General features: G+C 48.5%; 1 protein-coding gene across 8 annotated transcripts in view; it reads right to left on the bottom strand.

Moving 5' to 3' along the window:
• Positions 1 to 1247: 1247 nt before the first annotated feature.
• The window catches only part of ctbp2l (C-terminal binding protein 2, like), an 82278-nt gene continuing 71180 nt past the window's right edge, over positions 1248 to 12345 (bottom strand). For 6 of the 8 annotated variants that reach the window (XM_062474738.1, XM_062474736.1, XM_062474737.1 and 3 more), the window contains 8 exons: positions 11310 to 11464; positions 9159 to 9303; positions 8318 to 8524; positions 6167 to 6381; positions 5009 to 5139; positions 4476 to 4603; positions 4181 to 4298; positions 1248 to 3335 (listed from right to left, as the gene is read on the bottom strand). In XM_062474738.1, coding sequence (XP_062330722.1) covers positions 3155 to 3335; positions 4181 to 4298; positions 4476 to 4603; positions 5009 to 5139; positions 6167 to 6381; positions 8318 to 8524; positions 9159 to 9303; positions 11310 to 11464 — 1280 coding nt within the window. In that variant the 3' untranslated portion in view covers positions 1248 to 3154. Of the gene's footprint in view, positions 3336 to 3779; positions 3856 to 4180; positions 4299 to 4475; positions 4604 to 5008; positions 5140 to 6166; positions 6382 to 8317; positions 8525 to 9158; positions 9304 to 11309; positions 11465 to 12345 lie in introns of all 8 variants that reach the window. The other 2 variants (XM_062474740.1, XM_062474734.1) reach the window with 1 other exon arrangement.

Here is a 12345-nt window from a genome sequence, read left to right as displayed (position 1 = left end):
TTGGGATTCTCGTGTGTTTATGTTCCCCTACCTGATGTTCCTTTGTGCTATGATGAGTGGGTTCTCAGTGCTCCACCTCCAGTTTTGTGTCCTTGAAGCTTCATACCTAAACGAAGGGGGACACCTGCCTCACCTCCTCCTCCTTATCCTCCCCTACACAGCTGCCTCAAATCCTCCCGGCTTGGGTTTGCGGGTCTGGTGTACCTCTCCGCGTACTCAGCAAGACTACAGGGAAGCTACACATACACCCAGGTTGTTTATGTAGCTTCCTAATGTGCTGAAACCGCAACTCATACAGTTAAATCGTGACCTACATTGACCCATCAAAGACTATCATTGTATATAATAAAATCTGTATAGTGCCATGTAAATATACAGTGTGTGTGTGAATTATATATATATATATATATATATCAGGCATGCAAACTCCTCCTTTAGATGAGACTCACCTTTTTGAAACCAAAATGGGTCACCTACGTCATTTGTGCAGATCCGATGAGAATTTTTTTTTTTGGGGGGGGGGGTTTGTGTCCTTGGCCAACACAGCATTTTACCCGTGCTTCGCAACTTTACAAGTTACAGGTTGTCTCTGGAACCAATCGTCACTCTTAATGCCTAAACCTCACAGCCAATCAGGGGCAGAGTGGGGAGAGGTTTTCTACATTGATCTAGCCTCTTAATTTTGCTCTCAAAATGCACTAGATTGATGCGTTTAACTTAAAAATTTAAGACATTTTCTTACGGGGGAGCATGCCCCCGGACCCCCCTAGAGGGTCGGGGGTTCGCCGTATCGTTCTCATCTTTTTTACCCCTGACCTGTTTGCATGCCTGATATATATATATATATATATATGTGTGTAAATATAAAAAAGAAATCCTGTCGCTGGTCTACCATTCTGACATTCTTCTGTTTCCATTAGTGATCACGTCACACTCACCAGCCAGACCAGTCTATAATGGTTGACTTCCAAGACTTGTATTTTGGAGTGAGCTGTTCATTGTAATTAACTCATATCAAGATAAATGCCTTGACCTAAACCCTTTCCATTTGAGGAGCAGCAATGATTCAATATTTGTCACAGGGTGCTCCCTAGTGGCAGTCACGGAGTATATCACAAGGACAGAAGTTAAACCTAATGATCTTTAAGTCAGTTGTAATTATCTGAACAGTGCAAATGTCCAGTATTAATTTAGATATCTTTGTCACCCAGTCAATCATTCTCACATGGAAACTGACGGACAATTGGTTCTCAGAATTGTATCTTTTATTTGAACTGCACTGAATGCTAAATGTTCACCTTGTACAAGAAACAAATACAAATACTCACACTAAAAACAAAAACATACTGCTGGCTGCCTCTTCGCTTGCTATTGGTGGGACACTAAGTAGGAGTTTTGCTATTGCTCTTACAGAGTACATGACTCCCTAAAGAACCTGGCCTTCGATAGAACAAAGAAAATAAAAGAGAGAGAGGGATGGATCACATAGGACTATGGTTATAGGAACATTTACCTAGGCAATACAAATCTAACAGGACTCTGCAAAACTCTTCAACACCAGAAACATGGGATGCATCGTGTTATAGAAAAATACCACAATGAAGGGGGGGGGGGGATACAGACTAACCAGATTATGCTTTTTTTCTTTGTCAAGACAGTTTTTTGGGGGAAAAGAACTCTCTTCAAAAAAGTGTTTTCCTGAGTCATTAAGGAATGAAGTGTTCTTTAACCCTTTCCCGCTCACACTGAATCGTAGCAAAGGTACAATTACCACCACCCGACACGGTGATTGGTCGCCATGGATAGTTGGGCAACCGTGAGGAGTCACACAAACAAAAAACGCAGAGACCCAGTCTCTCCACCCTCTTTCTGGGGGGTTTGGGGGGGGGTAGTCGAACACATCCCCTTTTGTGATAGTGAACAATATTCCACTGACAGCTGCACATAAAATGTCTGCTTTCCTTGTGCTGACAGGCACATGACCCACTCTCTCACTACCCATGAGACGTTATCTATTGGCAGATAGTGTGAGTGAGGTTCAGACTTACTGTAGCAGAGACAAAGGAAACATCTCCACAACAGAGTTCTTCCCTCTTTCTAACTCCAAAGCCACAGGACAGCAATCGAACATTCAGAGTATCCGCCTACTGGACACTGACCAACACACCAAATGTATTAACCAATATTTACTCTATTGCACCAATAATTTATGATCTTGCTTTTCAGTACCGACTGTTGCAGCAAAGAGGAATCAAAGAGTTGGACGATGATTCAGGACTTTTGTATTTCACTCAATTCAAATAGGCCAAGGGTTTGTCTCAGTTCTGGCCAGTGTTAAGTGATCGGCTTTCAGCAAATACATTCGTTTGAAAATGTGATCTATGTGGGGGAAAAATGGAGATTCACACGCACACCAAACAACTGTGTAAATGTGCCCTCTGGTGACCAACTTGTTGAACTTACAACCGTTGTAATAATAGCAATAGGTTACCTCGTCAGGAAAGGGTTAAAGTTTACTCACTAGATTACTGATACTGATGAGCAATCTTGGTTTTTCCTTTTGTTTGATGAATGATAAATATATATAGTTTATAATATTTTTTTGTCATCTCATTTCTGCCTTTCACACTGAAGATCAAAATAAAAAATATTCTCTTCCGGGGGGAGGGGGCAATACAGAATGGACTTGAGGAGGAAAGCTAACAACACACACAGTTACATAAGAAAGGGAGGCTGGCGGGGAGTGGGTTGGAGTGGAGGGGAAGAAGGAGGGTGGGCAAGGTCCAGTAGCACACAATCTCAAAGTTCCTGTGTTCTCCCCTTGGTTGCGTGTCCAGAAGCGAGCCCAATCAAATTAGCTCAAGGGGGGTGGTGGGGAGGGTGTGGGGGCACGGCCCCATGGAGGCTAACACTGGACTCAGCCCCGGATACCACGGGAAGAAAAAACATCAGCATTAAAGAGTAGAGGTATTGAACCAAAAGGAGACGAGAGAGAGTAGAAACTAAACAATAGAGTAAATATCCATGGAACACTTCACTGTTCCCAGAGCTGAACTGAGCCAGCCTCCTCTGTGTGTGTCTCTTGGTCCCAAGTGGATATGGGGTTGGTTGTCGGAGGGTTCAAGTGTGTGTGTGTGCCGTTTCCTCTGTGCCGCTATTGCTCAGTGAGGTGCTCTCTGGTCTCGCCATGTTTGGAGGGCTGGTTGGGCGACGGGGCCTGGGAAGGGTGTGTCCCGGAGGGCAGGGTGTGGGCGATGGGTACCCCCCCTGGCACCATGCCCTCAATCGTCCCCAGGATGCCCCCCGGAGCCACGCCCACCACGCCTGGTGGGTACCTGTGGGAAAAGGGCGGGGGGATCAGAGGTTAAGACAGGTGGAGAGAGTGACCCAGGGAGTGAGCAAACCCCAGCAGGGTTCCTCCCAGTGGCTCAGATACAGGTCTGTGTATTGCCCCTTTCATCTCCACAGCTGCTCTACAAGTCTCCTGTACCAACCTGTACCATTGGACGCTTGTAAGCACAAGTTTCACAAGAGAACAATGGTGAAATGGTGTTGGGTCATGCTGGCACACACACACCTGCTACAGTTTTTACTAAGTGGTTGGTGTATAGGTGTATAATGTGTAGTGGGGTAGTGGTGGAGGGTATTTGAGCATATGTATTGAGGGGGGCACACAAATGGCACACAGCAGATCAGGACAGAGAGAGATAGAGGGGTCAATCCAGATCCCGTTGAGGGGGAGGGGGTCAATCTGGATCTGAATTAAAGGGAGTAGTTACCTGCTCCTGATTTTAGGCATTAATTTTGTCTTGGGGTACACCGGTTGTAATGGCGTGAAGAGTTTGGTTCACTTGGCTGTGTGAGAGAAGCACATGGAGGGTGGGGGGCAGACTGATCAGTGGGCCCAGAAATGTGGAGTGGGGGGGTCAACGAAAAGGATCTACGCATAACGACAGCTACACTACAGGAGGAGAGGGTCTAGAAGGCAGAGGCATACACCTGAGTCACTCGCTTTCTTACTGTTGTATCTCAGGTCTATCAAGTATAATTTCATTCTATGAGACGTTTGGTGAAACTGCAGTTTGAAGCAAATCATGGCAAAATGGGCAATGACGGAGGTGATAATATTCCTGAAGTTTGGGGAAGGGGGGTTAATTGATGGTTCCTTTCCTCCTCATACCTATAGGCTGCACCGTTGAGTTCGGGGTGCACGCCCTGCTGGTCCATGACGGCCCACGGTGCTGTTGTCACAAAGAACTCCTTGTTGACGCAGTTTCGTAGGCTGTCAGGTATACGGCCTTTGATTCGGGGAGAAGAAAACCCAGGCACAAGGACGCACACACGCACGTACACACACAGAAGAATTAAGTGACAGTTAGCAGGGGCAACTAAAGGCCATTAAGTTAAGAAAGCCATCACAAGATCTATTGAAGTGGGAATAAGACAGCAGGGGTGGGGTTGGAGGGGGGGTTTACCGGTGATGGCTCTTCGGATCTCAGTGGCGGCAGCCTCTCTCATCTCCAGTGAGGCCTGCTCGCTGTACCAGGCTGTGTGTGGCGTGCAGATCAGGTTTGGGGCGTCTTTCAGAGGGCCCTGGGCAAAACTGAGGTTGGGGGAGGAGGATATAAAAAGAGAGAAAAAAATATGCCAAATCTGCTCCTCTCCACCCGCCTTCCTCTCCTCTGTTCCTCCAGCAGTCTTCCCTCCCTCCCTCCCTCCCTTGCTCGCTTACTGCCAGCGTGCCAGACCTGCACCCGGTGTCTGATGTAGTGCAGTATGGTTGCAGTTATGAAATGCTCAGTGGCGGCTGGAGTGTCCTCCGTCCGGTCCCGCACCTAGTTTACAGACGCCTGCACTAAAACATCAACACTAGTTGTTTCCGATGCTCGGCCGATGGGAGCTGTGTCTGCCCGTTCAATCTCTCCTGTCTGAGGTCATTTCTGACAGTAAAGCTCAAACTCTTTTGCAGAGTGAATCGTCTGTCAGTCCGTGCATTTGTGTGTCTCACCTGAAGGGCTCTGTCTCGTGGACGTCCAGAGCAGCCCCTCGTATCCGGCCCTCCTTCAGGGCCTGGGCCAGGGCCTTCTCATCCACCAAACCCCCCCGAGCTGCGTTCACCAGGAACGCCCCCTGACGCATCTGCGCACACAGATTTAAGGAAACTCAACAATAAACAACAAATATCAAATGAATACAGAGATGAGTGAAGGGGAGAAGAAAGAGAGAGATGAGAGAGAGAGTAGCCTTGAAATGTAAGGATTCCATCAGTGGGGTTATTGATCTGTCAATCTTCCTTTGAGGGTATTACACAGGGACAGAGATGGAGATGAGACAGCGGTGAGCCACTGAAGGCCTTGCACCTGAGTGCAGACTCGTCTGTCTGATCCCTGATGGAACAGGGAGGGGGGAGGTTGTCTACATCCAATCTGAACCCTAAAAGATGAATGCCTGACTGAAGGATGATTACATTAGAAGCCATTAGAAAAAAAAACGTCTTTAATTTTTTTTAAATTAAGAAATGGTAGTTATGAAAAAAAAATCCAGTGAATATACTTGGATCAAAGTATGTAATGTCCTGTATTGTCCAGCAGGTGGCAGTATACCAAGTTGACACAAAGACCCCCATCCACCCCCTCTTCCCTCGGTGCCCTCAGCCCCCCGCCCATGGAGCCTAGTCGATATATTTGCTCTAGCCGTGGGCTGGCGCTAATTGTGTTTGACAGAGCTGGGGAATACATTTTGTTCCAGCTTTGGGGAGCTTAGGATGAAGAAACTAAGGGGGTTGCTGCTGCTCTGGGCTGTGTGCAGCCTGTAGTGTAGCAGAGAGACTGCACCATGTGGAGTGAGGGGAGCGTATGGAGTTTTTAGAGTGTGTCCAGACTGTGCATAGAGTGTGCAGAGTATAGAAGTAGTGTATGATAGAGTGTGTAGAGAGCAGCCCTCTGGGCCAGGATGACATCTCTGTCTCACCACGTGTGGGTGTATCTCTCTGCAGCAACTCAAATTTGAAGCGGTTTGATAGGATGCTCAAGGAGATGGGGTTTGTTTACATGTGTATACTTACTGCGGCTTGTTAACACATGTGTGCATCATACACACACACCCATACATGGTGAGACAGAGAAGTCAGCCTGGCCCACAGTGTGTGTATGGAGCCCGTCCGTACCTGTTTGATGGTGAAGTCGTTGATGAGGTGGTGGTTGTGCTCGTTCAGGTTGCAGTGCAGGGACACACAGTCGCTCTGGTAGAGCAGGTCCTGGAGGGTGTAGACGCGCTGCACCCCCAGCGAGCGCTCCAGGCCGTCCTGCAGGTACGGGTCGTAGAAGATCACGTTGAAGCCAAACACCTTGGCCCTCACCGCAACCGCCTGCCCCGACCGGCCTGGGGATGTACGCACACACACATGTACGCACGCAGACGCATGCACACACACACACACACAAAAGAATGTGAACACACCCTCTGTTAGAAAGGGTACTGCATGGCTGGGGGCAATTCTTTCCCCGTTTCAGATTTTAAGTGTACTGTATGCAGTACACTTCTCTTCCCCTCTCTCCCTCTCTCCTACACACACCATTTGTTGTGTGGGCTGCTTGTCTGCCTGCCTGGATGCCTGCCTGCCTGCGATGTGAAAGGAATCAATATAGCTCTTGAGTCTCTCTCAAGGTCCACTCTGGGATGGTGGCGTTTTAACACAGCATTTCAGCTGACACTTTCCCAACACACACACACACACACAGCTGAGACCTTACTGTAGGAGACAGTTCTACCAACACACAGACACAGTTCATCCATTAACGCACACACATAACCAGACATAATCTCTCTCTCTGGCCCTCTCACACTGGGTTGCTATGTCGGTTTCCTGATGATTCTGAGGAGACACAATGGGACTGTCTGTATTGACTCAGCAATGTGTCACAGGGGAAGGCTTCTGTACAGACACTAAGCAGGATGCTTTGAATATTAGGAATGTAATCAATACAGAAAAATCACTGACCGGATGTTGTTTTTTTACTACAGAATAATGAAGAATGTGATATTTAATGTATGACACCTTTGTAAACACCCCAATTTGTGAATTCAGACTCAAATTAGTCAGTGGCCTTTTTTGTGTGTGCATGTGTGTGTGCCCCCTCGCACAGCGATCTTAAGGGATATTCCTATTGTAAAGAGTGACTCACCGCTCTTCCATCAGAGCACTTTTCCCCACCACCACCCCCAAATCCCCTCTACCTCTCTCTCCCCTTCCTACCCCATGCCCCCCTCCCTCAGTCTGCGAAGCTGGCATTTCAGGGCCTGGTGTGGGCCAGTGGGAGCACAGACAAAAACACAGACAAGCAGACAGTCACACAGACAGACAGTCACACAGAAAAACAGTTGTGCAGACAGATCGCAGCCCAGCCCGTGTTTCAGAGTTTCTCTGTTTATCTGCAATGTCAGAGAGGCTCAGTGTCACCAGACCCCCCTTGCCCCCCTCCTCTCCAGACCCCACCCATCTTCCAATGCCTGTTGTGCCGTCTGTGTGTGTGTGTGTGTGAGGGGGGGGGGGGTCTGGTCTGGGAGGGAAAGGCTGGGCACAGGGATGTCTGGCACCAACAGAGAGTTTAGGCGGAAGTGAAGGTAGGGTGGGGGTGGGGGGGGTTGAGGGGGAGGGAGGTGTGTGTGGTAGATAAGGTGCACTTTGGAGAGGCTTGTGAGGGGACAGGCCTTTCCATCTGCCGGCCCCATGTTGGACACACACACACACATCTGGCCACAGGAAGCATGGTTATGGCAGAGAGGAGAGAACAGGGAGTGAGCAACGGAGAGAGGGAGAGAGGAAGAGAGAGGGAGAAGAAGGGAGGGAAAGAGACTGTTAAAAAGAGAGAGGGTAAGAACAAAAGAATGTCTGGGAACGAATGAGGGGGAACGATAGAGGAATAATGTGGAAAAAAGGAGAGGAAGAGAATGGAGATCCCCCACCCCCTCCCCTCCGGTCTCCCCCGCCCCCGGAGAGAAGAGACAACCTTGAGATAATCTGTGACAGACAGACAGAGAGACAGACAGAGACAGAGAGACAGAGAGAGACAGAGAGAGAACAACCTTATAAGAAAAGGAGACAAGAAGGAAGACATGTGAACATGCAGAAAATAAAAGAGGGATGGAGAGGGGGCGAGCTGCATAGAGAGAAAGAGAGAGAGAAAGTTGAAAGACAGGAGAGGGCAAGCCAGGCGATACAGACAGAGTAAAGATTGGAAGAGAGATATAAAAGGGAGAAAAAGATAAAGACTGTGGCTAAATCTGTTAAAGACCTCCACCCCACGCTCCTTCTTACCGAAACCGATGAGTCCCAGGGTCTCGCCGCGGATACGGGCGGCGCCGGAGGCCACCTCGCGGATCTGTTCCACGCTCTGTACCCGCGTGCCTTCGCGCAGGGCCTGATACAGCCAGGTGTTCCGTCGGTACAGGTTCAGGATGTGGCACAGGGTGGAATCAGCCGTCTCCTCAACTGCTGCCGACGGGATGTTACACACTGCAATGCCTGCCAAGGACACACAGAGGTTAGATTGGCATGGCTAAAGTCTGTTTTAGCAAAACAGTAGTTCAAGGCCTCCCTATCTTCCTTGTGTGTGATGATGTCATGTCGTGAACTTCATCAATGGCAGATTCCGTTTGACCTGAGGTAGCCTAGCCTGCTGTATGGCACTGCTCTCTTTCTCCCCCTTTCCCTCTTCCTTCCTTTCTACACCTCTTCCTCAATATTTATTTCTGCTTTTGTCCTCTCCCTTCATCTCTCTCCTTTCCTCTCTTTCCCTCCCTTTCTCTTCCTCTCTCTCTTCCTCTCTCAGATTGGGTTTTAACTTCTCTCTCACCACATTTTCTCTCTTGGCGAAGCTGGATGATGTCCCCACGGAGACATCGAGACACACACACACACACACAACTGGCCTCAGGCACACAGAGTCCATTTGAACTGGCTCTTGAACTGGGGGGGTGGGTTGCTTTGACGCTGAAGTCATACAGGAAGGGAGCCTCAGAGAGACAGCAGTGCACTCAGATCTCAGCCCACACGTACATGCTTCAACTGGAAGTGTTGCATGCGTGACCATATGCTTCAACAGTGTGGTGAGCTAGGAAGGGCTGGGGTTTTGCGTGAGTGTGACAGAGATTTCTACCCAGCTCTCCTGCAGCCTTGATGTCGATGTTGTCGTAGCCGCTGCCGATGCGGATGATGATGCGCAGGGCCTTGAACTTCTCCAGGTCCTCTCTGGTCAGGGTGATGGTGTGGTACATCATGGCACCAACCGCCTCGTTCAGCACCTGGTGACACACACACACATTCAACTTTTTAGGGAAAATGGTTCCTTGCACTGTTACTGTTACTGAACACACACCCAAACACAAGCACACTCACACACTTAAAAGGGTTAAGATACAACCAGAACACAAGTGTCTAAGCAGTGTCACTTGTAACTGCTGAAAATTCCATGTTGATGGGCTTTGTTAATCTCTAACCCAAGACCGTTAGATAGCAAGGGTTTCACCTCCAGTCCACGCGTCACACACCGCTCACGTGCTGATTGGACCAGAAGAGACAAGCTTGTCTGTCATCCAGACCGTGCTCAGCCTGCTAGGGTCCACATCTATCCTTAGCTTGGCTAACTGCATTAGTGCTGATTACTGAATTTCCATACAGTTCTTATTAGAGTTGTGTCACTGGCCTGAGAAATGCTAATTCAAGGTTATAGCGCTCTTGGAACGCATGTGGATGTACACACTCACTCTTATACACACACACACACACATGTACATACACACAAACAGTCTTTTTCTCCCTCTCTTTCACTCTCTTAACAACTAGCCGTAGGCTCCATTCTGCGAGAGTCAAAGCACGCTTGCAAACGAATGACTGGGCCAATGAAAGATTTTGTGAGGGAAATTGGTTCTGAACATCGTTTACTCAGAGGGAAAATGTGACTTAATCTTCCTACTTTTCCCCCCCATGGTCCACTGAAAATGGCGCCTATAGGTTTGGACTAGTATTGTTTGAGACAGGGCTGAGCTATTCACTGGCACGAAGCAGAGCCCTCCATTTTTGAGTGGGTGCGCGACTCCATGGTGTACAGGGAGGGATTTTATGGCTCTGATGTCATCCTGCCAGCGAGCGGTGTTGATGTAGCGGGATACAGAGATAGTCGGGTCGGACTGCTGAGAGATGACATTTACACCAGCTCTGTCTGAACACAGCTGGCACACAGGGACTGGGGAGTCAGAGGCTCTTTACAATAACACACATATTGTAACAATTTAACAAGGAATGTAGAAGTGTAGTCTAAAACATAAAACTATTAACTTCTATGCAGTGATCAGCAGTGGAGTAAAAAGGAGTCAAAATTATTGTTTTGACTGCTTGCCTCTTTACCATGTTAGTCTCACCCATAAGGTCTGGTACATAAACATGCGTGTGTGTGTCTGTTCTTTGAACATTGAGGAGCCCTTTCCTCCTTTGATGCGCATCTCGAGACCTTTCTGGTTGAGTGGTCAGTGACTAAATGAAACAGTGCTGTCTTATCCAGTAGCCACTGTCTTCCAAAATGACCAGCCTGTCACAGTGACCCTTGAGAAGATGCGCTATGGAACAACAATGCTGTCTACAGTGTACGCCCCCTCCTTCCCTCCCTCACCTCCTCCCCAAGGTATGAGATTGAATACTGTAGATCTCTATGCAAATGTGTGTTATTATTATTTCATTTATTTATGTCATTAACACCTCTCCAATTTTCACAAAGGCAGAGAGAGGGGGAGTCAATCTCCCTCCCTCCCCCTCTGCAGATGTAGATAGCATCTGGAGGAGATTCCCATCGGAGTTGCTGAGGCCCTATACAGTTTATATATATATATATATATATATTCAGCAGCCGCTTGCGCTGCATAAAAAGCAATAAAAAGCTCCTACAAGCTGGGGCAATGTAATTACACCGCACTCCCCTTATGAGGCTCTCCGTTAGAACAATGGCAGTGATATAGGCACCGCGCACTTTGCCACCAAGTGACATTAAAGCATAATGAGGCCACTTTATTTTAACAGGCGAAGAGAGCGAAAGGCCAATACAGTGCACTTCATGTATTAGCACCATGTTACGGAGGAGTGGAGGGGGGCAAAATGGAACGAGAGACACTGTGAGTGACTGACGGCAGGGCGGAGTTTCAGCTGTCTGTCTAGCTAGCTTTGCTCCTGTAGAGGTAGAGTGTGTCGGTGTATGGATGCATGCCGAGCTAGCAGTTTGTGTGTGTGTGTGTGTGCAATGTTTGGATGCCTGTCCCACCTTCTCGTGGATCTCCTGGGTGGACTGGGCGTCGCAGAAGGCCACGGTGGCCAGGTCTTTGAGGATGGGCATCTCCACGGTGCAGTCACGCCCATCCAGCAGGGCCACCAGGGGGCGAGGGTGCATGGGCCCGTTCATGATCTGGGGCCGGATACCTGGTCAGAAGAGGAGGAAGGTTAGTCTCCATGGCAGGATCAATGGATGATTACATGTCCTCGTCACACAGTATATATGAAGGATAACCCAACAAACAGAACCCAGTTCCCACACAGACACAACACACACAGCAGTACAAAGACCCCCCCTCCCCCCTCTCCATGTGTTGCCTAAATAGGTTATGGCACTGAACAGGGCTCTGCTGAGCTAACGAATACGGCTCGATAAATCAATGAGCTGACTGGAGACTGGATTAGCCAACGAGTCTCGTTTTACCGGAAACCCCACGCAGCTCACCTTGCTATTCCTCCGGGGCCCCGTCCGCTTAGCCACCCGCATTGCAACAGTGAGCGCGCTAGCACGCATGCACAAACACACACGCACACACATTCAGCCAAACCATATGCACACACGCTTGTACAGACACAGTACAAGCATCTCAAATTGATGCAAGCGTATACATGCATGCAGACCGAAGCCCTACACTGGAGAAAGATGTCAGCTTTTGTCAGCCTTTGTTTGTGCAAACAAAAACCAAAAACTACTCCCCAGTATAAATACCACCCACCCGAGCCATTGAATACCTTGTTTTTCGGGGACAAAGCTGGTTAAAGCGCTGTTTGTAAAGGTCGTATTCGTGTTTGTGAGTCAGAGGACCCGAGTTTGAATCCCAGTACGGGGAAGATCGGGAGAAAGCGTCACTGACGAGCAGCGCAACTACACCTGTTACATTTGCAATGATGCGAGAGGCAGCAGCTGCTGTTCAGAGAGAGTAGGAAGAGAAGGTGAGAAAGAGATAGATGGAGAGAAAGAGATGCAGGAGTGAGAGAAAAGATTGTCAGGAAGACAGGAAGAAAGAGGAGAGAGAATAGGACAGACA

The sequence above is a fragment of the Osmerus eperlanus genome, chromosome 12, assembly GCF_963692335.1.
Source record: "Osmerus eperlanus chromosome 12, fOsmEpe2.1, whole genome shotgun sequence".
NCBI lineage: Eukaryota > Metazoa > Chordata > Actinopteri > Osmeriformes > Osmeridae > Osmerus > Osmerus eperlanus.
Note: the sequence above shows the minus strand (reverse complement) of the source record. Positions and strands in the feature narration are given on the sequence as shown.